Source organism: Astatotilapia calliptera, chromosome 22 (genome assembly GCF_964374335.1).
Source record: "Astatotilapia calliptera chromosome 22, fAstCal68.1, whole genome shotgun sequence".
Lineage (NCBI taxonomy): Eukaryota > Metazoa > Chordata > Actinopteri > Cichliformes > Cichlidae > Astatotilapia > Astatotilapia calliptera.
Genome location: NC_137442.1, coordinates 24,778,262 through 24,802,605, shown reverse-complemented (window position 1 = coordinate 24,802,605; position 24,344 = coordinate 24,778,262). Strand labels below are relative to the sequence as shown.

At 43.2% G+C, this 24,344-nt stretch overlaps 3 protein-coding genes and 1 long non-coding RNA gene across 5 annotated transcripts; 2 read left to right on the top strand and 2 right to left on the bottom strand.

Moving 5' to 3' along the window:
* Positions 1 to 52: 52 nt before the first annotated feature.
* On the top strand, positions 53 to 2,173 carry LOC113014519 (glutathione S-transferase A-like). Its single transcript, XM_026156103.2, has 6 exons — positions 53 to 329; positions 455 to 520; positions 705 to 810; positions 1,163 to 1,278; positions 1,733 to 1,818; positions 1,902 to 2,173. Exons 1-6 carry the CDS (start codon positions 162 to 164, stop codon positions 2,029 to 2,031), a joined length of 672 nt encoding a protein of 223 aa, XP_026011888.2. The 5' UTR covers positions 53 to 161; the 3' UTR covers positions 2,032 to 2,173.
* Positions 2,174 to 4,248: 2,075 nt separating this feature from the next.
* Positions 4,249 to 7,878, bottom strand: LOC113018196 (uncharacterized). Its single transcript, XM_080295893.1, has 2 exons — positions 6,964 to 7,878; positions 4,249 to 6,933 (listed from the first exon to the last, which is right to left on the bottom strand). The coding sequence occupies exons 1-2, from the start codon at positions 7,402 to 7,404 to the stop codon at positions 5,044 to 5,046; spliced, it is 2,331 nt and encodes a 776-aa protein (XP_080152019.1). The 5' UTR covers positions 7,405 to 7,878; the 3' UTR covers positions 4,249 to 5,043.
* Positions 7,879 to 9,531: 1,653 nt separating this feature from the next.
* On the top strand, positions 9,532 to 12,371 carry LOC113014798 (glutathione S-transferase A-like). Its single transcript, XM_026156531.2, has 6 exons — positions 9,532 to 9,857; positions 9,983 to 10,048; positions 10,222 to 10,327; positions 10,681 to 10,796; positions 11,931 to 12,016; positions 12,100 to 12,371. Exons 1-6 carry the CDS (start codon positions 9,690 to 9,692, stop codon positions 12,227 to 12,229), a joined length of 672 nt encoding a protein of 223 aa, XP_026012316.1. The 5' UTR covers positions 9,532 to 9,689; the 3' UTR covers positions 12,230 to 12,371.
* Positions 12,372 to 19,724: 7,353 nt separating this feature from the next.
* Positions 19,725 to 24,344, bottom strand: LOC145423438 (uncharacterized). Of its 2 annotated transcripts, none has more exons than XR_013904475.1 (3): positions 24,229 to 24,344; positions 21,923 to 22,034; positions 19,725 to 19,926 (listed from the first exon to the last, which is right to left on the bottom strand). It is a non-coding gene; the product is annotated as an uncharacterized LOC145423438 (long non-coding RNA). The 2 variants fall into 2 exon arrangements; XR_013904476.1 differs by having other exon boundaries at positions 21,923 to 22,037; positions 24,229 to 24,343.

Sequence of the window (24,344 nt, the reverse complement as noted above, 5' to 3'; positions counted from 1 at the left end):
GACAGATCTTTGGTAGGAGCACAGAAATGGGATGAGGCTTATTTCCAGGAATCGTGACAAAGCCGACTGGCGCTATAAAGCCAGGGCTTTCACCCACTCCAGCTTCAGTCTTAAACATTCCTCGACTTCACCTGTCAGGTTAAGCGCTTCACTCTGAAATCATGGCCAAGGACATGACTCTGCTGTGGGCTTCCGGATCGCATGCCTGCTGGAGGATAATGCTCGCTCTGGAGGAGAAGAACCTGCAAGGATACAACCAAAAACAACTCTACTTTGAGAAGGGGGAGCACAAGTCAAAGGAAGTCATGGAGATCAACCCCAGGGGTCAGGTAGGTTCATATCACACTATGTAAACACTCATATTTGAAATCTGCATTTGTTTTCCTGAAATTGAGAAAAAGGAGTATTCACTTGGCATTCACAAAGTGTTTATGGTTTGCACTGTCTCTTAAAGCTTCCTGCCTTCAAATGTGGGGATGTACCCCTCAACGAGTCCTGTGCTGCATGCTTTCATCTGGAGGTGAGAACTCAAATGATGACTTGAATCTGAATGTTATGTCTCCACAGAGTTTCTAGTTTGGAGAACTACTTGTGATTATATGTTAAACAATGCATTGCATAAACAGACACCCCACACCACAGAGGTAAAAACAACAACAGTGCTTCTTACTGCATGTTAAAAATTTCCATGTCTCCTCCAACAGTGCAAGTACAAGACGCAGGGAACCAAGCTGATCCCTGACTGCGAGGTTGGGAGAGCGCAGATATTGCAGCGTGTGTTTGAGGTTAACGCGCTCGTTGAGAAATCATGTAAGTTTGTTCTGACGCACTTCTGATCCTGAACTCTCTTCATCACAGTGTGTGTACCCCGAACAACGTTAGAACCACAGGGATTTAGTGAGTCTGTAAAGGATATATCAAGGCTGCTAAATCTCTTTCTGTGTGGCCTGGCTGATGTTGCCATTCAGAGGTCTGTGCTCTGGGATTTTGAACTGCTGAACTTGGCAACACTAAAAACCCATGTTGATGTTTGTTAATCCCGCCAGTGATCACATGCTCAGACTAGTTTTGCATGCAAAGTCACTTGTTTGTCTTGAGATTTGGCACTTTAGCACCTTGGCACAATATAAAATTCTGTTTTTTGCTTTTTACACATTTCCAGCAAGCGTTATCTACTACAACTTGAGGGTCCCAGAGGGAGAGAGACACGACTCTGCCGTTAAGAGAAACAAAGAGGCTCTGACCGCTGAGTTGAAGCTGTGGGAGGGATACCTGCAGGTGTGTGAATGACCTGTGTGCACGCGATCTCAACGACTAAACTAAACCCAGAATACAAACGTTGGAAAGCCACAGGAGTAGATTGTAAACCTTGCCAGAAATAAGCTGGTCCATAAATTGCTTTTTAGATTTTGTTGTTTTAGCCACACATATATGTATGTGCTCCAGAATTACAAAGTAAATAGGTGCTCTGGAAAAAGTAGTGTTTTCTCTTTGAATAAAAACATTTAATCTTTGCAGGATAGGAGTGATGAGGCTTCATTTTAGTTCCCTTTAAGAAAATCCTTAAACAGTAGCATAAATGTAAATATGAGGTATAATTAAAGCAGCAGAAGTAGATGCAAAACAGCTGCATGGTGGTTAGCAGTGTAGCATCACAGCAATAAGGTTTATATCACAAAATCAATCTTGCCTTTGAATTTAAGGATATAATTTATATATCTTTTATTTTTAGGCCTCGAGCGGTTTCATCGTAGGAAAGGACTTTTCCTTGGCCGACGTGGTTGTTTACCCAAACGTTGCCTATCTCTTCCACTACGGGTAAGAGGACTAAATGACCAGACACATGAATGAATAGAATAATAGTAGAAATGAATTCACACTGACTTTCTTCTTTCCTGTAGGCTTTCTGAACAGCGTTACCCCAAACTGGCAGAATACTATAAAGGTCTGATGAACAGACCCAGCATCAAAGCCAGCTGGCCTCCTACTTGGAAGAACGCACCGAAACAGGAAACACTGAAAGACATCTGAGATTCAGGCGCTCATTTGTTACCACTCCTTGCACTGCACTAGTGATTCATATGCATTTTTTAAAATATAATTTGTGACAATAATGTGTGATTATTACTGTGCTGTGACCAAAATAAGCAATAAAAACTGAGTTTCAATTTTGTTCACTTTGTTAAGTTGATATCATTTAATGTTAACCAAAATCAAACATCGGTTTTCCACACCACTCACTGCAAATTTGATGTTTGGATGTCAGGCTAAAACTGTGTGATTTTTTCCCCCATTTTGAGACGACTTTTCAGTTGTGCGACCGTTTTGGGGATTGGCCTGGGTTTTGCCTTAATCGTGTGTTGTGCATCGTGTAGTATACATGGGGTAACGAGAAGCGATTAACACCTCACAGCCTGCTCCCAATCAGCAATCGTACGGTCGCAAGAAAATCAAACCTGTTTAAAATCCTGGTCGCCCCTCGTGAGGGTATTGCACTGTTGAAGCAGTGCCATGAGCAAAGACATGTGCAAACACAGAAATGTCGGTGAAAAAGACGGAGCAGCACGGCAGTGCAGCGTGTGATCTGGACACAAGCGATGGAGTCCCACCTTGTCGAACTTTGACAAATTCATCCGAGCCTTTTCAATATGGCCTCACAAAATTATCACGACCACAACAACCGTGAAAAGAGTTGGATGGACATTGCTGCTCAATTGCAGCTGCCAGGTCAATGTTTTTCATTAGCAATTCAGGAAAGTTGATGGTGGTGTGCGTGTATGTGTGAGTGAAAGACAGAGAGGGAGAGCGAGAGACAGGTTTTGTGTTATAAACTTCATGTTATGGACGCACAGTGTGAGCACTCAGCCCCTGTGATTCAATTGTACAGTTTGAGCAGGGGCTGAATAACATGACTGAAAAAATTGCACAGTGTTTGCCCAGCTTAAGAATCTGCATTACATCCTTCCTGCAGCTTTGCAGATTTGACAGGAGACGTCACGAGACCAAGCTAAAAAGTGTCTGTGTGGGAAACTGAATAATTACTAATCAAACTGTTTTTATTTCTTTTCAATATAAGTTCTCACTGCTGCTATAACATAGGAGATATAAGAACCCTTTTCATTTATGCTTCCCCAGCAAAGTAGAAGTAGTGACAGGATTCTACAGAGCCCCTTAAGTGAAATTGGAGGGAAAATAATTGAAGATGCATTTTTGCGAGATCCTGCAAACGTTTTTCATTTCAGTCCATGCACTTTCAACTCAGTAGTGAGACTTAGGAAACAACCATAGTGATGGAAGTCACACACTCGCGAGAAAGATTGAGCTCGGGCTAAACTATAAAGACTCAGTGCTTTGCAGTGCACACGGTTGTGTGAGAGACATCTGAAGATAGATGTAAATGGAAGGGGAAACACTTGGGGCCAGACATCCTCTGACTTGGTGGTCTTGGTTGAATTCATTGACAAGCAGCTGTGGTACTCTGGACAGCTCGCCAGTATTTTGAGTGACTGTATTTTAAACATTTACGGAGACTTTTAAAATTTGATCCTTTAGTTTAAGCCAAATAACTTGTTTTGCCTTTTCTATTACATTCCATTTCAACTTTATAGCAAATGGGAATACAATAATGTCAAATACTGTTGTTTGCCCTACAGTCTGCAAAAAAAAAAAAAAGATAAGTCTTGTTTTTATTGGAAATCTTCATAGTGCAAGTGATCTATCAAGTTTTGAAGATGGAAACTCACTGCAAGGACAGAACAGTCATGTTGAGGCTGTAACTACAATTACTGAGTGCAAAGATTTTAAAGTGAAACTAAATGAGCAACAGATGTTTTATTATAAGCCACTTATGATATAGTCATCCACCCTCCCAAACAGAAAAGAACGCAGTTCTCTAAAACAGTAGATTTTAAAGTTTTATACATAAATCTCACATAAGACTTATTTTAACATAATATCACGTAATCAAGGCGTGTCTTTTGATTTGGTAAAAATAATAATAATAATGTGGTACATGTTGTATGTGAAATGTCAACCTGCCACCTGCAATTCATACTCAAAATACATTAAGAAGTCTGTCTACACATAAACTTCTGTGTGTGTGTGTGTGTGTGTGTGTGTGTGTGTGTGTGTGTGTGTGTGTGTGTGTGTGTGTGTGTTGTTACGTTCTGGTCCCGGCAAGTAAATAAACGTAACAAATAGTTTGCCCCACTCACTTCCCACCCACGCACAAACCCCAACAACGACACCTTTTTTAAGTATTTAAGCAGCCATTTATTTTCATCAGCAGTGAGCAATGCCAAAACAATAAACAAAACTCCCTATAAAACAATCCCTAGTCTTCCCTACACCAAAATAAAAAGAAGCCAAAACAAAAGACAAGTCACTTACCTAACTATCTAACGAAAAACAGGAGAAAACTTGTTCAACAAAAGAAAACGGCTTCTCACGCCTACTAGGCTGCGACAGTGAAAGTTATACAGCAAAGGAACAAAAAAGTGACCGCCACTGGTTAACTTATTTACAATTATTTACATGGCAAGGCTAGAGGTACACGTGAATACTCCAGCCTGCACTACAATGACACAACACACAACTCTGTGACCGAGTCAACGGGGTTCCAAACAGCACTCCCAGGTGACTGTCATCCGGACGTTAAGTACTGGAGGTGGTCCATCAATTATCCAGTCGGAAGGTGTGTAGAGACTCCACCCAGATACCTAGCAGCCACGCCCAGGTGTCCACCTCCTAGGAGAGAAAAAAGGGAAAATACCGCCACCATCCTCCGGTGGGAGGCACAACACCAACAAACACATCACTGGGTCATAACAGTTTCCCCCACCCAAAAAAAATCAAACATCCAACCCCACACAAAGATGTTTGATTTACGACCTAGAGAGGGCATCAGCCATAACATTCTCTAAGCTCTTATATATCGGATCTCAATGTTGAAATCCTGTAGGAGTAAGGACCAACGCATGAGGCGCTGGTTGCTGTTTTAGAAATGTTCTAGAAAAGAAACAGACTGGGTGGTCAATGCCATTTTCATCCTCCTGCACGAGCACTGCACCCGCCCCCAAAACACTGGCGTCCACCTCTGAATCCTTGGCCCCTCAGGAACCGCCCAGGGACACCAAAAGTCTCCAGATTGCGCTTTCGCTCCTCCGCCCACGTCAGTCTGAGCCCATTATCAGATGAGATGTTGTCAAAGAAAAACTTTGCTTTGTCATAGTAGCACTTTGGACCAAAATGATCCTCCCCTGAACTCAGCTGCAACCCCTCCTTTTCCCTTCCCTCAGAATTCCCATCTTTTAGATTCAGCCCCTCCTGTAACTTCTTCTCAAGCGCCTCCTTAATGAATTGCGCGTTGGAGGAATCAAAATCAAAGTCTGTGTCAAATTTAAGGGTGGGAGATGGAGCATTAGCCACCATCAGCTGGCCTCTTCTGCGGTCCCTATGCCATCGAGGTCCTTGTCTTTTTCTAGCAGGTGGCCTGGTTTCAGCATTTTGCTGCTGACTGTCCTGAAAAGTGAATCTACTTGGGTCTGATTGCATGGTGGCTTCAGCGACCCTTGTGGTTTGAATATTTGTTCTTCTCGTCCCCTTGGGCTGCCTCCTATTCTGCTGCTGCTGTTGCTGGGATCCACTCGCACCTCTCCTCTGCCTAAATGTCTTTACACTGACGGTTTGAACAGCCTTTGATGTGGCACGATCGAAACCACTGTTATCTATAAGTGGTATATCGACTACTTCTGGCGACGGAAAAACTGTGCCGCCAGCTAGATCGTTTCCCAAGATGATGTCAATACCTGCAACCGGTAACTGGGGTCGCACCCCAAGCTTAACCTCACCAGACAAAAACTGAGACGAAAGCTGCACCAAGTGTAAAGGAACCCGTATTACACACATCCTAACTCCCCAGGCTAACACATCCGCCCCACAACAGGATTGAGCTGAAAACGGTAAGACCCCCTCACGAATGAGCGACTGTTTCGCACCAGTGTCTCGCAAAATACTGACAGGAGTCCGCCGATCTTCTCCTATCAAGGAAACAAAGCCGTTTGACACAAACGGCTTAAACTCCTTATCTACTTTATCATTTTCGGGTGCCATCACCTCCCCCCAAGTAGGAGAGTTTGTCTGTAGAAGGTTTATTGGGGAAGGAGATGTACCCTCCCTGGTCATTTCTTTTCTCTTCAGAGCAGGGCAAACCGCAATAAGGTGTCCCTGCTCATGGCAAAAAAAACACACGCGGTTCTCAATGGATGAGGGGATGGCACGGCGGGTGCCCCTTGGAGACCATCTGGGCGGGCTACTGGAAGACGGAAAACTGTGAGCAGGAACCGAAAACACCACTTTGTGTGTCAACACAAACTCATCAGCCCGTATAGCAGCAGCGGTGAGAGTCGTAACCTTCTGTTCGTTTAAGTAGGTTACCACAGTGTCTGGTAGTTGGTTTTTGAACTCTTCCAACGTCACCAACTCACGCAGGTCATCCAAGGTTTTTACTTCTGTAGCATGACACCACTTATCAAACAGAGTTTTCTTTTCTCTGGCAAACTCCACATAGGTCTGGTTGGCGGATTTTTTCCCATCCCTAAATCTCTGCCTGTAAGCCTCTGGCACAAGCTTGTAAGCGCGCAGGACAGCAGCCTTCACCGTATCATAGTCAAAACTGTCCTCCAGAGAAAGAGCGGTGCATACCTCTTGAGCTTTCCCCACCAATCTACATTGGAGTAAAAGAGACCACACATCCTTTGGCCAGTGCAGCGCACCTGCGATACGTTCAAACACTGTGAAATACGAATCCACCTCAGTTTCCCGAAACGCCGGCACCATTTTGATGTGTTTACTCACATCAAAGCCACCACCTGGCATCGGGGCCGGTGGCTGCGGAGATGGCGACTGCGGGGATGATGACTCCGGGGAGGGTACCTGCGGGGATGATGACTCCGGGGAGGGTACCTGCGGGGATGGTGACTGCGGGGCTAACCGAGGTACAGGAGGGCTGGCAGACACAGAGGCTCCCCTCTCTACCTCCAGAGCCCTGATCCTCAAGTGCATAGCGTCCACCTCCAACTGCTGTTTCTTTAGCTCCACCTCCTTAATGCGCAGCGTTAACCGCAGCTCCTCCACAGAAGGGCTAGGTGGAAAAGGGAGATTTTTCAGTGGGGCAGAAACACCAGCAACAGCCCCCAGCTCAACCCCCCCTGCAGGACCCGGCTCACCAAACAACCCCCTGTCCGTCAACTGGACACACAGGAGCTCCCTAAGCTCTTTCTTCTTCGCAGTCAACGGCACAGTCACATCAAAGAATTCAGCAACAAGCAAGAGGTCAGCCTTTTTACACCTGTCCAACTTCTCCGCAGACGGGCTCAGAGTGAAGTCCTCCAACTTAAACTCCATCCTAACACACACACACACACCCCCCACACAAGAAAAAACCGCCAACCAAGAAAACAAGCCACAAAAAGAACACAAAAGAGACGAGCCCCCAATATGTTACGTTCTGGTCCCGGCAAGTAAATAAACGTAACAAATAGTTTGCCCCACTCACTTCCCACCCACGCACAAACCCCAACAACGACACCTTTTTTAAGTATTTAAGCAGCCATTTATTTTCATCAGCAGTGAGCAATGCCAAAACAATAAACAAAACTCCCTATAAAACAATCCCTAGTCTTCCCTACACCAAAATAAAAAGAAGCCAAAACAAAAGACAAGTCACTTACCTAACTATCTAACGAAAAACAGGAGAAAACTTGTTCAACAAAAGAAAATGGCTTCTCACGCCTACTAGGCTGCGACAGTGAAAGTTATACAGCAAAGGAACAAAAAAGTGACCGCCACTGGTTAACTTATTTACAATTATTTACATGGCAAGGCTAGAGGTACACGTGAATACTCCAGCCTGCACTACAATGACACAACACACAACTCTGTGACCGAGTCAACGGGGTTCCAAACAGCACTCCCAGGTGACTGTCATCCGGACGTTAAGTACTGGAGGTGGTCCATCAATTATCCAGTCGGAAGGTGTGTAGAGACTCCACCCAGATACCTAGCAGCCACGCCCAGGTGTCCACCTCCTAGGAGAGAAAAAAGGGAAAATACCGCCACCATCCTCCGGTGGGAGGCACAACACCAACAAACACATCACTGGGTCATAACAGTGTCTTTTCGTTCTTTCTTAATGGGACAGCCAGGCTAAGTCCTATGGGGAAAAAAGGATCACAGAATGTAATTTCCATTACTTTCCAGTAGCTGTGTTTTCAGTTCGGTGCAGTTATACAAGCAGTTTAAAAATTGAGTCACAGAGCAGCTCACAGATGTGACTATTCAATGGGATGAACACATTCACTTCAGCTCAAGTTTATTTATATAGCACCAAATCACAACAGTCGCTTCAAGGTGCTTTATACTGTGAGGTAAAGATTAAGCTTATCTTTGGCTTAACTTTTCTCTTCTAAAAAGCACACACAAAACATAAAATGCTGCAAGATATATGGGCTGCATACAATAAATCCAGCCCTGTTTGTACTGAGCAGTGCACCGAGCAGTCCCTCCGTTATTAATGAATGTCCTCCCCGAGGAAGATTGATGCATGCAGAGCAGGTTGCAATACAACGCAACAAAACCAACAGCAATTAAAAAAAAAACAAAGAAACAAAAATTGTCATTCTGTACTTGCTCTCTTTTAGATTTGTGTAATACTGATTTATTATCAAACCAGATTACCTGCCGTTCTTTGCATGTGTGAGCAAACTGCCCTTTGAAACGGACTCAAAATGCCGACATAGCAACTGCAGTAATGTAGGCGCACACACAGTTTGCCTCATTGCCTTACTGATACAACGATACTCACAGCTGCTTAGGTGCCCGCTGCAAAGAGGTCAAAGATTCAGAGAAGCAAACTGCCGAGTATGCACCAACAATAAAATATTATTACTTTATTTTATTTGCATTGTCACGGTCCTATTAGATGCATTCAGTGTAATTGTGATTTATCGGTTATGTCAGAACTGTGTGCAGATTTGAATAAAAAGTGCTGAATCACAGTGAGTTTCACTTCTCAGGGCGTCGTTCACCAGCAGCAGCAGCAGCAAAACAATGAACTACTGCAGGAATCAGTTCAATATAACCACAATTCATTTTTACTCTTTTCCTTTTTCTAATCAATCGTTACTGATATGCAACAGTTATTAGCAATAAAATGTTCAGAGAATTAACTCCAAATAGCGACACGATCCCTAACCACACAGGAGAAGGCAGTAACACTCAAACTTTCATATCCCACTACAAAGTTAAGTGTTTAATGTTTAGTCACATTTTTCCCATCTAGCCTCAGATTTTTTTTCTGCCTTCAGATCAAAGACTTTCTGAGAAAAGCAAGACTAGTCACCTCTCCTCCAAATGCCTTTGGTGAAATTTGGGACTAGAGTCCTATTTAAAGACAAATCACGCAGAAATGGTTAATAAATCAGATTTTTTTAAAAGTGTCACATAAGGTTGACATGACACCAAGTTTAAACTGTCATTTATCTTGCCTGCCAAAGATTGACAGATCTTTGGCTTGTTTCCAGGAATCGTGACAAAGCCAACTGGCGCTATAAAGCCAGGGCTTTCACCCACTCCAGCTTCAGTCTTAAACATTCCTCGACTTTACCTGTCAAGCGCTTCACTCTGAAATCATGGCCAAGGACATGACTCTGCTGTGGGGCTCCGGATCTCCTCCCTGCTGGAGGATAATGATCGCTCTGGAGGAGAAGAACCTGCAAGGATACAACCAAAAACTGCTCTCCTTTGAGAAGGGGGAGCACAAGTCAAAGGAAGTCATGGAGATCAACCCCAGGGGTCAGGTAGGTTCATATCACACTATGTAAACACTCATATTTGAAATCTGCATTTGTTTTCCTGAAATTGAGAAAAAGGAGTATTCACTTGGCATTCACAAAGTGTTTATGGTTTGCACTGTCTCTTAAAGCTTCCTGCCTTCAAATGTGGGGATGTACCCCTCAACGAGTCCTGTGCTGCATGCTTTCATCTGGAGGTGAGAACTCAAATGATGACTTGAATCTGAATGTTATGTCTCCACAGAGTTTCTAGTTTGGAGAACTACTTGTGATTATATGTTAAACAATGCGTTGTACAAACAGACACCCAACACCACAGAGGTAAAAAAACTAGGAAATTAAAAAGAATAATTAATGTCTCCTCCAACAGTGCAAGTACAAGACGCAGGGAACCAAGCTGATCCCTGACTGCGAGGTTGGGAGAGCGCAGATATTGCAGCGTGTGTTTGAGGTTAACGCGCTCGTTGAGAAATCATGTAAGTTTGTTCTGACGCACTTCTGATCCTGAACTCTCTTCATCACAGTGTGTGTACCCCGAACAACGTTAGAACCACAGGGATTTAGTGAGTCTGTAAAGGATATATCAAGGCTGCTAAATCTCTTTCTGTGTGGCCTGGTTGATGTTGTCATTCAGAGGTCTGTGCTCTGGGATTTTGAACTGCGGAACTTGGCAACACTAAAAACCCATGTTGATGTTTGTTAATCCTGCCAGTGATCACATGCTCAGCCAAGCTTTTGCATGTAAAGTAATTGACTTGTCATGAGATTTGGCACTTTAGCACCTTGGCACAATATAAAATTCTGTTTTTTGCTTTTTACACATTTCCAGCAAGCGTTATCTACTACAACTGGATGGTCCCAGAGGGAGAGAGACACGACTCTGCCGTTAAGAGAAACAAAGAGGCTCTGACCGCTGAGTTGAAGCTGTGGGAGGGATACCTGCAGGTGTGTGAATGACCTGTGTGCACGCGATCTCAACGACTAAACTAAACCCAGAATACAAACGTTGGAAATTCATAGGAGTAGATTTTAAACCTTGCCAGAAATAAGCTGGTCCATAAATTTCTTTTTAGGTTTTGTTGTTTTAGCCACACATAGTGTTGGGGAGTAATGGAATACATGACATTTAAAATACAAATTATGAGTAACTGTATTAAAAAGGCAGTATTCAGAATACAGTTACTTTGTTGAAATAAATGGATTACACGGCCTTCTTTTCCTGTTTCATATGTTAGGCTATGCCCTCTCTATTTTTGATAATTCCACGCCAGTGGAAACCCAAACAAAAAACGCATTAAGAAGCTCAAATGCCTGTGTCTATATCTCGCGGCCCATGTCACTTCTACTTGCAGCCCGCATAATGACGTGACAAAATATTTTTAAAAATTATTGTTCAAAAATATAAAAATGATTTTATATGATGGCAATAGGCAGATTGTTACAGGCATAGCCCTAAGGCATAGGTGTCAAACTCTGGCCCGCGGGCCAAATTTGGCCCGCAGCCTAATTACATTTGGCCCGCGAAGCCATACCAAATTACTATTAGAGCTGGCCTACTGGTATTATACAGCTAATATATATATTGTTTAGTATTAAGCTTTGCTTGTTCCATATTCAGTTTTTCAGCAAAACGTGTTTTAGTCCATAAGAAAAGATTCATTCTTATATCTGGAGGAATAAATAACACATGTGCTCCAGAATTACAAAGTAAATAGGTGCTCTGGAAAAAGTAGTGTTTTCTCTTTGAATAAAAACATTTAATCTTTGCAGGATAGGAGTGATGAGGCTTCATTTTAGTTCCCTTTAAGAAAATCCTTAAACAGTAGCATAAATGTAAATATGAGGTATAATTAAAGCAGCAGAAGTAGATGCAAAACAGCTGCATGGTGATTAGCAGTGTAGCATGACAGCAATAAGGCTTATATCACAAAATCAATCTTGCCTTTGAATTTAAGAATATAATTGAGATTGAATATTTATTAAGTCAAATGTTAACCATCTATCACAGTTAAATGATCTATATTATATGTGATTTCTAGGTTTTTACCCTCCACAACATTTTTCTTCTTTTATTTTTAGGCCTCGAGCGGTTTCATTGTAGGAAAGGACTTTTCCTTGGCCGACGTGGTTGTTTACCCAACCGTTGCCTATCTCTTCCACTACGGGTAAGAGGACTAAATGACCAGACACATGAATGAATAGAATAATAGTAGAAATGAATTCACACTGACTTTCTTCTTTCCTGTAGGCTTTCTGAACAGCGTTACCCCAAACTGGCAGAATACTATAAAGGTCTGATGAACAGACCCAGCATCAAAGCCAGCTGGCCTCCTACTTGGAAGAACGCACCGAAACAGGAAACACTGAAAGACATCTGAGATTCAGGCGCTCATTTGTTACCACTCCTTGCACTGCACTAGTGATTCATATGCATTTTTTAAAATATAATTTGTGACAATAATGTGTGATTATTACTGTGCTTTGACCAAAATAAGCAATAAAAACTGAGTTTATATTTTATAGTTCATCTGTGTTTTGTTTCTTTGCAGTGGGGATATTTATTGTTAATATAATGTTAACCAAAATCAAACTTTAGGTTTGATGTTTGGATATCAAGTTAAGAATCTGCGTTACACCCTTCCATCAGCTTTGCAGAGAGGTTACTTCACCCAGCTATAAATCTTTGTGTTTTGGAAATGAAAAAGCTTCTCAGACCATAAGGGCTATCAGAACCTTTTACCTTTTTTATTAAAAGAAAGAAAGAAAGTGAACTTGGGGAAAGGCAGTGGCACAAGGTTTGTCTGTGGGTATCTGTGTGCACACTTGTGTGAACACCTCCCAATGCACCAAAGGCTCCTGGGCAAGGGCCTGGCCTCAGTGCATACACCAACCCACAACCCCGGTGGCACACCAGCCAGGACCCAAGTCCCACAGGCCAACCAAAACCTCAGCCCATAAGGTCGCCCCGGACAGATTTTATTTTTGCAGTTCACACTGACAGTCTTAGCAATGCATGAGGAGGCGAGAGCCATGTGGACTATGTTTATCCAAAATTGTAGATTTCAGACACTTTGATAAGTCTTCACATATCTGGCACCAAAACTTTTGATGGACAGAACCAAAGAGCGTGACAATAACACCAGACGGCTAAACGGTCTTCAGAGCGGACTGAAGCGCTACGGAAAGTGGCAAGATCCGCAGCGGAGGAACGGACGCCCTCGTCAAGCAATCGTGGTGTACTGACTGTAAGATCATTTCAAACTACTGAAAATGTGGAATTTCTGACTCCAAGGCTAATGCCGTTTTATTTGCCCAGAGAACTGCAGTGCATCATTGTGAGTGTCGTGTATATCCCTCCTCTGCTAAGGAGGAGGCTGCACTGAAGGAGATGTACGACATGATCAACGAGCACGAAAATAAACACCCAAACGCTGCTGTAATTGTTTATGGGAAACTCATTGTAATCTCAGGAAAACTATGCCTAAACTGCATCAGTTTGTTACCTTCCCCACCAGGGGAAATAAAATACTGGATCACTGCTACAGCAATATCAGAAATGCCTTCTCAGCTCAACCAAAACCTAATTTCGGAAAGTTTGACCACCTGGCAATCCGGCTAAAACCCACCTATAACAAAAAGCTCAAGACAAACCCAGTCACAGTCAGGACTATTAACACCTGGACTGACAGTGCAAAAGCCAGCCTGCAGGGCTGCTTAGAGACCACAGACTGGAGCATCTTCAAAGGAGCAGCATCTTGTGGACAACTTTCTTGTCTATGGTGAGGAAAACGACCTCATTTTCAATATGGACAAGATCAAGGAATTAATACTGGACATCAGGAAGAACCCCCCCTCCCCTGCAGCCTCTTATCGTCAAAGTGACAGAGGTGGAGAGGGCCAACGGCCACAGATTCCTGGGACTGCAGGTTGCATCAGACCTGAGCTGGACTCTCAACACCACAGCAACAGTGAGAAAAGCCCAGCAAAGGCTTTATTTCATTCAGCTGCTCAGGAAAGCAGCCGAATGACACAAAACAAAACAGAAACCCCCAGGAGTCCAAACACAAAATGTTCACAAAGGCAGTGGAGCTCGAAAAAACAGAGTCCAAAACATAGTTCAGAGGGGCAACCCGGAGGCCAATCAGCACAACAGTCCATCACTGAACAGTTCTGGAAGCCAACCGTGCCAAAGGCAGTGGCAGCATAGAAGCGGTTCAGGAGACTGACCACTACGTCAATGGAGGCTACGGAGCAGATCAGCAGGCCTACCCGGCAGGCGGTGGCAGCAAAACAGTTCAGGAGGCCGCCCATGATGGCGAAGATGCCCAGCTGATGGCCTGGAAAGTGGCCAGTGCCGACGAGGTTCTGGCAAAGGACATGGACGTGCAGACTGAGCAGAAACTGATGGTGGCGTGGCAGCCGCAGGACCAGACAAGGCAGGACCAGACGAGGCAGGACCAGGACCGTTCAGCAGCGAAGATAGGCTGCTGAATGGGCCCCTCGGACCCTCCAGCAAAGGCAGACGACTGGAAGGGCCCCTTGGACCCTCCAGTGGAGGCAGATGGCTGGACAGGCCCCTCAGACCTTCCAGCTGGAACGTAAACTGGCAGGTGAAGGGACCTCCTGAACAGGACAGAACCAGCAGGTGAAGGGACCTTCGGCAGGATCAGAACGGAACCAGCAGGCTGAGATACCTCTGGCAAACACAAAGCAGGCTGGAGCTGCGCAGGGCTTTTACTCTGCTCTGGCAACGACAGCAGGGTGCAGTCCTCAGCTGGCTTCTTAGCCTCCAGGGGTCCAGAGTCGGCTAAGGGTTGAAACTCAGTCTCTGGGGAAGCCCTGGAGAGAGTTACTGTCTCCAAGCAGGCCACCTTTTGAGGAACGAAATAGTCTTAACAGGTTTGTCTCTCTGCTTTGAATTAGTGGTTGCAAAACAGTCCTTTACGGATTGTATTGACATAATTTGCTGTACAGGAGGAGCAGATGAAGGTGATCGCTGAATAGGTGGTGGAGTAAATAGCCGAACTGATGGCTGAGCTAATGCATGACCTGCAACCTGAGCAGGTAACTGAGCAAGAAACTGAACAGGCCATGTTTCTGACGTCACTACAGCATTTCCGCCTGCTGTATTGTGGAGAAATCTACTCAAGGCTTTATTTATTTATTTTCTAATGTGTGCCTCCTCAACTTTTCTGTCCTCTTTCCTCCAGCCTGTGATCCAGAAAGGCTATGCCATTTTTAAGGATGCTTTAATTCCTAAAACAAATGTGGGAATTGCCAGAGGAGAAATTATTGAGAATACTACGCTGTTTCCTTTGCGAAATCGTTTTATCTTTGAAAAGAAGTGTGGCACACACGGAAAACAATTTGTTCCCGCTGAATATAAAACCTCACTGCCCTCTGCTGCTGGATTCTCTTTTTTCACCATGTGGACTCAGCCTAGAGAGAAAACAGAAAACACGGTGACCTGTGTGTGTGCGTGTGTGTGTGTGTGTGTGTGCGTGCGTGTGTGTTGGTGTAAAGACAAGGTGAGTCTTGTTTCCACTGAAAATCTTCATAGTGTAAGTGATCTGTCAAGTTTAAAAAATGGAAACTCACTGCAAGGACAGAACAGTCATATTGAGGCCAGAGTTCAGAGAAGAACAGCTTGACACATTTGATCTGAGAGGAACAGCAACTAATGTAACCACACGTTACAACCAAGGTTTGCAGAAGATCGTCTTTGAACTCCCCAACACGCCCAGCCTTGAAGTTGAATTCATTTCATTTAAAATTTCCTCTTTATTTATGTACAAAAAACATACAGATCCAGCATCCCAAGCAGCTGGCCTCCTGCTAGGAAGGACACTGTTGGAGTGAGACTTTTAAAGGCATCTTCGACTGAGCTAACTTTTCCTGCTGTCTGCGCTGCTCTGCAGTGACTTTGTCACATTTGTTATTTGAGACACCCACCTTACATTCATCCTGCACCTGTGCAGTCTTGACAGAAGGGGACATTAAATGAAAATGTTCTTGTTTTTATGATTACTGCTGAGATGTCCCTTTTGATGTTCTAATGTGAAATATCAACCTGTCACCCACAATTCATACTCACAATACATCAGGAAGTCTGTCTACAGACACAAACAAACTTCTACGTGTGTGTTTGTGTGTGTGTTTTCTTTCTTTCTTAATGGGAGAGCCAGCTTAAGTCCTATGGGGAAAAAAAGGATCACAAAAAGTCATTTCCATTATTTTCCAGTAGCTGTGTCTGCAGAGTGCACAGGAAAGGTTATCTGTGCAGTTATACAAGCAGTTTATAAATGTAAACTATGCTCAACCACTTCACTGTTGGAGAAAAGCTTTTTTAAAAAGACATAGTCGAGTCACATAGCAGCTTACAGGTGTGGCTATTCAGTGACATAAGCACATTCACTTCAGTTCAACTTTATTTATATAGCACCAAATCACAACAGTTGCCTCAAGGGGCTTTATACTGTGAGGTAAAGATCTGAAATAACACAGAGAAAACAATCAACCCCAACAATCAGACGGCCCTTTCACAACACAGTCCCTTTCACTATGTGGTGCCGTTTGTAAAGTGAAACACGCTGAAATTAACGGCAACATTTCTCCACATTTAGCTCAAATCTTTACAAAAACATGTTTTTTTCGAGTCATTTTTTACAACAATTAGTAAAATATTTGTAACTTTTTATATTTAAAACACAATTTTAAATGTTAAATCTACATGTTCTCTGTCAGCACTCTCACTCTAACCCAACAGAGCTTTGGATTAACTGATGGCTGTTCTGGAAACTTTTAGAACAACCTGATGATAATGTATTACTCATTATGTTTATTTGGGGTTTAATGCAACTGCAATTAAAACATTTATGATCGTAGTAATTAAACCAGCAGCCTGTGGTTTACTTGGGCATGCTAACCTCTGTGCTTTGTCCTACTTTACTCTGCCTACAGTTGCATTGCAGGTTAGAACAAGCCTTGAAACATGTGTGAACTTGTGGCTAAAGATAAATATCAGTACACACAAAACTTCTAAATACTTTGCTGCCATCTCAGCATACTGACACAAACATATGGGAAGAAATCTGTGCCATCAACAACTGAATTTGAATAAGTTAAATTTGAATTTGAATTGCTCGGATTGAATGTGAATTGTAACTTGAATAAATGCTTTTAAAAACTGAATATGAATTAGCCTAATTTGAAATTCAATTTATTGGTTTGAAAATGATCATCACTGAACTGAAATTGAATTTTATAGTTTGAAAATGAATGTATGTATTGCATGTATAAGAACAAGCGTTGAAGGAAACTGTTTCCAGGGCTTACTCCGTGGATCGGCTTCCTCCGAGGCGTGGACGTCTATCAGCAGAGAATGTACCTTCACCTATCAGCAGAGAATGTCCCTTAGTCTGTAACACAGTCAAATATATTCTCAAGTAATATTCAAGCATGCCATTCAGCGTGTTAGTACGAGCAGCTCGGGAGCAGCTTGGGAGAACAAGAAAACAGAGACTGCTTTAGATTGTCTTCCCAAAGTGACTCAACTTTATTCACAAGTACAACAGTTTATATAGAGGGTAAAATTCATGAGACAGCAGATTTATCAGTTTAAACCAGTACAGACCAAGATAAGGCAGCGTCTTCCTGCCCTTGGGTGAAGAAGCATCCTTTGTGTAGTTTATTAGTTCAGCTACAATTGTGATTATCTCAGCGACATATTTTCAAGGCACAAAACGAAGAGTTCTTACATTAGTGAAATCTGAAACAAACCATTTGGCCTTCAACAGGCGTCTAAAAGATTAAGAAACTAATGTAGCTGAGGGAGTGATCTCTGTGGTATTTCAACCTTGTACCAGCCTGTGATTCTCACACATCAATTCTTGGGTCAAAGAGAAAAACACTGAAACAAAGGGGCCTTATTGAATGACAGAGTTTTCCTGCATAATGTCACTATAAAACAATATCCAGTAAATGCTACCATGGTACTAAAATACCTAACAGTTCCACTCTTTTTTTATTATTATTTTTAAAAAAAATAATAACTCAAATAGAAAGGAAAAATCACAAATGTAATAACATAATATAAAAAGCAAATCATAAAATGTAATAGTTCACAACCTAATGTTCAATATACACATCAGGAACATCATTGGTAACATCTGGCACATCCTCAGGATCAATTTGTGCTAATTGCAAATACATTGAAGTAGCTGTACTAGTAGCTATACGGGTTATCATTGAGAATGTGGCTTGCAGAAATGTGAACAGGGTTGCACTTTACAATACGAAATAGTAAATAAAAATCCTAAGGTTAATGCAGTAGATATGATTAATAACCTAAATATATAAAAAAGACAGTTCTTTAGTCGTCTCCTGGCCTGGTCCCAGGTTCGAGAGACATCGTATAAGCGTCGTGTGATGACAATGGGCATTTCATTTTCTCCATTATCAGGATGAAACGAGTCTATCTTTATCAGGTTAGACATTGTGTGGTACTCTAGGCTTTCTGTTCCTGCTGGATGTTCGAGTACCTTGTTGTTGTTCAGGCGGGGGATCAGAGGGCTTTCTGAGTCTTGGCTCTTTCAGGCGTTGTGTGTTAATCAGTGATTGTGTGTGTGTAGGTGGATTGGATCCGGGCGCTGGCTCGCCTGAGTCGTCATCTATAGGTGTATTGAATCCGGGCGCTGGCTCGCCGGAGACGTCATCTACTTGATCCGACGCCTTAGGTGGTTTGGTGGGGCTGGTCTTAACCCTGCTGGCATGAATCCACTGAGGTTGTCCGTCTGTTAGGATGCTGGTTCTCGTCACTGCAAGTACAGTCTGGGGGCTGGAACACGCGGCCTCCCCGAGTGCCCTTGGTTTTAGCGACTTTACCAATACCGCATCTCCTGGTTTCCACGGATGGGTTGGATCTATGGAAGGGAGAGGCTGAGAGAGACAAACTTTCTGATAGTTATTATTCAGTGTTTCTACCAGGTTATGAACATAGTCAGACAATGCAGTGTCTATGTCCCCTTCCAATAGCGGTGCCCCTCTGGAGGCTGACCATGGTGTTGGAAACGGTCTTCCCATGATTATTTCAAATGGAGATAATTTGGTTGCTGCGGATGGAGTCATTCTAATCTCACAGAGGACTTGAGGAAGTAATTTGATCCAGGTCATTCCTGTTTCTATCATTGCTTTAGTCAGGCGGTTTTTTATGGTCCTATTCATTCTTTCTACAACTCCTGAACTCTGAGGATGGTATGGCACATGATATTTCCAGTCTATTGCTAGAGTTTTAGCACACTTTTGAATTACTTCTGATGTGAATGAAGGTCCTCTATCACTGTTAATTTGGTGAGGTATTCCAAATCTGGGTATTATTTCATTGCACAACTTTTGACAGACTACTTCTGCAGTTTCTTTTGATGTTGGGTAAGCTTCTACCCATTTACTAAATTGATCCACTATTACCAGTAAGTACTTGATGCTTCCTTGCGCTGGCATATGTGTAAAATCAATTTGTAATGTATGAAATGGAAAATCTGGTTGTGGTAAATGCTGATGTTTTGCTTTTGATTTTCCTACATTAGTTCGTGCACATGTTAGACAGGTTGCTAATATGCGTTTTACTGCGTGTGATGTTTTCTCGATTACAAATCTTGATTTTATTGCTCCTATTACCCCTCTTTGTCCGACATGACTCACACCGTGAAAATGGCGGACAAGGATTGGCAGTAGTGAAGATGGGAGGGCAATCAAACCCTCAAGGTTTTTGTATAAGCCGTCTCTGTTATCTAAGGTACAATCATTACTTTCCCAGTAAGTGTAATCTAAGGCAGAGGCTTGCTCTTGTATGAATTTTAGGTCAACATTTGTTTCTAAATAGTCTGGGAGCGTGACAAGTGGCAGCTGTAAAGGCAAAGATAATACTTCCCTTCTGGGTGGTTGCTGTGAGGCAGCAGCTGCTTTCGCGGTTACGTCTGCAAGAGCATTTCCCACTGCTTCGTCTGTGTCAGCCGTGCTGTGCCCCTTCGTTTTAACAACTGCAATTGCCGATGGCAGCTGTATAGCCTGCAAAAGTCTTTGAACAAGGTCAGAATTAGCGATCGATTTTCCATCAGCAGATCTAAATCCTCTTTGTCTCCACAATGTGCCAAAGTCATGCACCACACCGAATGCATAACGGCTATCAGTGTAAATTGTTACCCGCTTATCCACATGTAACTCACAGGCGCGTATTAAAGCCATGAGCTCTGCTTTTTGTGCTGAGTGAAATGGTAATGAGTGAGCCTCTAGTATGATGTCAGGCAATGTCACCACCGAATAGCCACAAAGAAATAAGTTGTCATTTGGTTTTGAACAGGACCCGTCCACATAAACAATGACTGAGTCTGGGATTGGTGTCTGCTCTAAGTCTGGGCGTGGTGCTGTGGATTCCTGTATACGTGTCATACAATCATGATCGTCAGGGTCGTCTGAACCATCCTGTCGGTCAGAGGAACACAGCATACGAATGAGTAAGTGTGCTGGCGAATTGGGTGTGCTGCTTGCTTTTATAGTGAGATTTGCTGTTGAAGTCAGTGTAGCTTCATAACCTGAGCGACGTTGTGCGGTCATGTGTTGTGTAGTTATGTTTGCTAGAATGGTCGTGACCTGGTGATTGGTGTGTAGAATAGTGTCATGTGAGAGTGTGAGCTTCTCGCAGTCCCTTATCATGATAGAGCAAGCTGCTACTGCTCTCAGGCAGGCCGGCATCCCCTGAACTACTGCTGGCAGCACCTTTGAGTAGAAGGCTACTGGACGGTAGCCACAGCCATGCTCTTGGGCCAATACACCTGCGCAGGTTGTGCCGTTCTCTGTGACGTACAGGTGGAACGGTAAGTGGTAGTCAGGCAGACCCAAACAAGGGGCGGAGGTCAGCGCTCCCTGTAATGCATTGAAAGAGGCAGTCATTTCTGTGGACCACAGTATTCGAGGAGGCTTGTCTTTTTTGCAGCATTCACGCAGAATGTGGTCATGAAAAGAACAGTCTGGTATCCACTGTCTGCAATAGTTCACCATGCCTAGGAAGGACAGCATTTCCTTCTGTGTAGTGGGCTTAGGGACAGAGGTCACAGCTTTGACCCTGTCTGTAGTCATAGAACGTTGTCCGTGAGACAGTGTAAATCCCAAATATTGAACAGAAGTCTGACAGTACTGCATTTTCTTTGCTGATGCTTTGTGGCCAGTCTGTTGGAGATGCTGGAGTAGCATGTGTGTGGCAGTTTGACATAGTTTTTCACTTTCAGCACAGAGGAGGAGATCATCTACATACTGGATCAGAGTACAGCCCTCTGGAGGAGTGAAGCCGTCCAGGGTAGCACGTACTACCATTGAGAAAGCCGCAGGGCTGTCTACCATGCCTTGGGGTAAGCGAGTCCATGTGTACTGCTTATCTCTATGTGTAAAAGCAAATATCGGCTGTGTGTCTTCATGCACAGGTACTGAGAAAAAGGCGGAGCACAAATCCACCACAGTAAAATGTGTAGCTGTTGCTGGAATACCTGTCAGTATCCTGGGAACATCTGGAACCAGAGGTGGCAGAGGCATGATGACTGCATTAACTTGCCTTAAGTCTTGTGTGAAACGCCATACGCCAGGTTTGTTAGGCTTTGGCACAGGATTGACAGGAGTGTTATATGGAGATACTGTGGGCTTTATTACTCCAGCTGTCAATAAATCTCCTATGATGATGTCTAAGGCTGCGGCTTTTTCAGCGGAAATGGGATACTGCCTGACATATACCGGCTTGTTGTTTTTCAGCTGAGCATGATAAGGTGTACAGTCAATAAATCCTACATCATTCTCACCTTTTGACCATAATGTCATGTTTTGATATTCAGCTGGCAATGTGACAGCAGAGATAGTACAGTGTATGGGGTAGGTTAGATCTATGTGTTGACATGGTGCAGTGATGTCATAGCCTATGTCTGAGTTATGTGACAAAATCACTGTGTGGCCTTCACTGGTGTGAGCAGTTATCATGTTGTTGAACAGTGTGAGAGAAACAAATATGTGGCTTCCAGGCATGGGGCTACCTGGTAACGGTGTTTGCACATGTTTTTGACACAGAGTGTGACGTGGGATACCAGTCAGATGGATATTGAGTTCATTCTCCGCTGAGGCGTCCAGCTGACACAGAGGATGTTCCTTCTCCATGGTGTCGGTGCATAGGGCAGAGAAAACATAGCTGTTATCAGTATCTGCAAACATTTCACCCTTTGTGTTAAATGAAATACACAAGTTCATTTTTGCCATTAAATCTCTGCCTAATAGATTCACAGGCGAGTTTGGAATAATTATGAATGGATGATATGTAATTTCATCTGGTTTTGGGCCCCAGCGTGTTTTTAGAGAATGAGTTTTGGGGCATTGCACTAGAGTTCCGTTTATTCCCATGGTGTTGATGCACACAGAGGAAACAGGCCCACTATAGAATTTTCCAGACAGTGAACTTTTAGTGGCTCCACTGTCAACTAAAAAGGAATAAGTCTTTTCACCTATCTCTATATCTAACATGGGCAAGCTTTCTGTGTTACGGGACAATTGCAAATGCAGCATCGTGTGTAGTGCTTCACACTGTCCCTCATCATCACCTGGGCCTCCCTATTGTCGGTCCAGTCTTTCGTTATCATATGGGTGGGGATTAAAATGTGGATTATAAGGTTGCTGCCTAAGTGCAAAGGGGCCATTATTTTGATGTGATTCCTGTCTGCGTTGCCAGTTACCTTGTCTGTAAGATCTCTGCTGACGCCTAGTGGCAGGAGCTGGTCCTGTGTTTTGTGGTTGAGACCTACGTGCTGCTGATTTGCATTCCCTCCTCCAGTGTCCTATTATTCCACAATAAAAACATACGTCTCCACTCCTATCTCTCCTTCTGAAATCTCCCTGCTGCGCTTGTTGAGGGGACGGGGCCCCTGCATACATCATTTTTTCACTTTCCTCTGAGCCTTCAACATCAAAGTTCAACAACATCTTAACAGTTTTAGCCTTCGTGCTGTTGGGGAAAAGATCTGCACCAGCTTTTGTTTTGACAAGTGTGATAAAGTTCTTTATTTTCATGTCATAGAGATTATCAGTGGCAGTCAGCTTCAATAGTTGTGAACATTCTGGATGAATATTGTTTAAGAATGTTGTTATGAAAATCTGATCATTTCCTCCTTCAGGCATGCATGCCTCATTAGTCCAGCAGTGTGTGAAACGTTTCATAAAAACTAGAATAGATTCATCTGGCTTTTGCTTACACATGGTTACTGCATTTAAATCAATTTTATCTCTAGACATTGTGAGCAGAAATTTCTTTAGATTTTGAAAAAAGGCTGTGATTTTGTCATCGTTTATCCACAAAAACGAGGTGGTGTTGGCTGCTTGGTCGTTTTTAGGGTCTAGTTCCTCTACTTCTTCAATAAGCTGAGATTCAGTCACACCTGGGATTCGTTGACATAATATATATCTATAGTCAGGCCCACCCAAGTGGTGGTATCTGGTACTTCTCTGTAATGCAGAAACAAAGGCTGTAGGATTTTTTAGAGGATCGGGAAGTTCTTTAATGGTTGCTGCTAACTCTGAAATTTTAGGGGGTTGAATGCAACACATGTCCCCTATTATCATGAACGGGAGGGAGGGGCTGACGTCATTAAATTGTGATCCCTGCTTTTCTTTATAACGGGTGTTTTTGTGGGGGCCCTCTTGAGTTTTTTCCTCTTTTTTCTGCTTTAAGTAGTTCCTTATTAAATTTCTGGTGTTAGTTATTGCTTTTGGCACAGTCAAACCATTCGCTACTCTAGTGTGGCGCTGAACATGATTATCTATGACGGAAACGGCTTCCTGCAGTTCGGCTTCCGTACGTTCAGTTAAAGGATCTTTCATGATTTCCTCACACTCTGTCATTAACTGTTTTGTTTGCTTTTTATGTTCCTGTAACTCTCTTTCTCGTTCAGTGTATTCTCGTTCCTGTCTTTGATCTAGGTTAAACCAGTCATCTTCTTCTGATTTAGGTGTCATTTCAGTGCCTTCCTCACTCTTTTGGGATTCTGCTGTTAAATCAGGATATACGCGCTGATGACGTGCAGCCGCCGCAGCAGCTATTAATTCTGTTTTTTCATCATAAGGCGGCGGAGCCGTAGGTTGAACGGATGGGCATATAAGGCTAGTTTTTTCTGCAGTGGATTTACTAGAGCCTACACTGGCTTGATTTAAAGCATTTACGTCTGGCTCGGGTCCTTTTTTCCATAGTGGTAGCATGCGATTGGTCACATCACGACATTCTATCATATATTTTTTACAGGACTTTTTAATCAGCCTACTTTTCTTATCACAAATAGTATTTAACATTTCTACTGACCTGTTTTCTGGCGATAATCGTTCGGGATAGGGCTCCGGAAATACATTAGGATGCATTAAAGTTATAGTTCTTAAGTTCGAGACGAAATCAGTCACGTAAGCACTTCCGCATGTTCT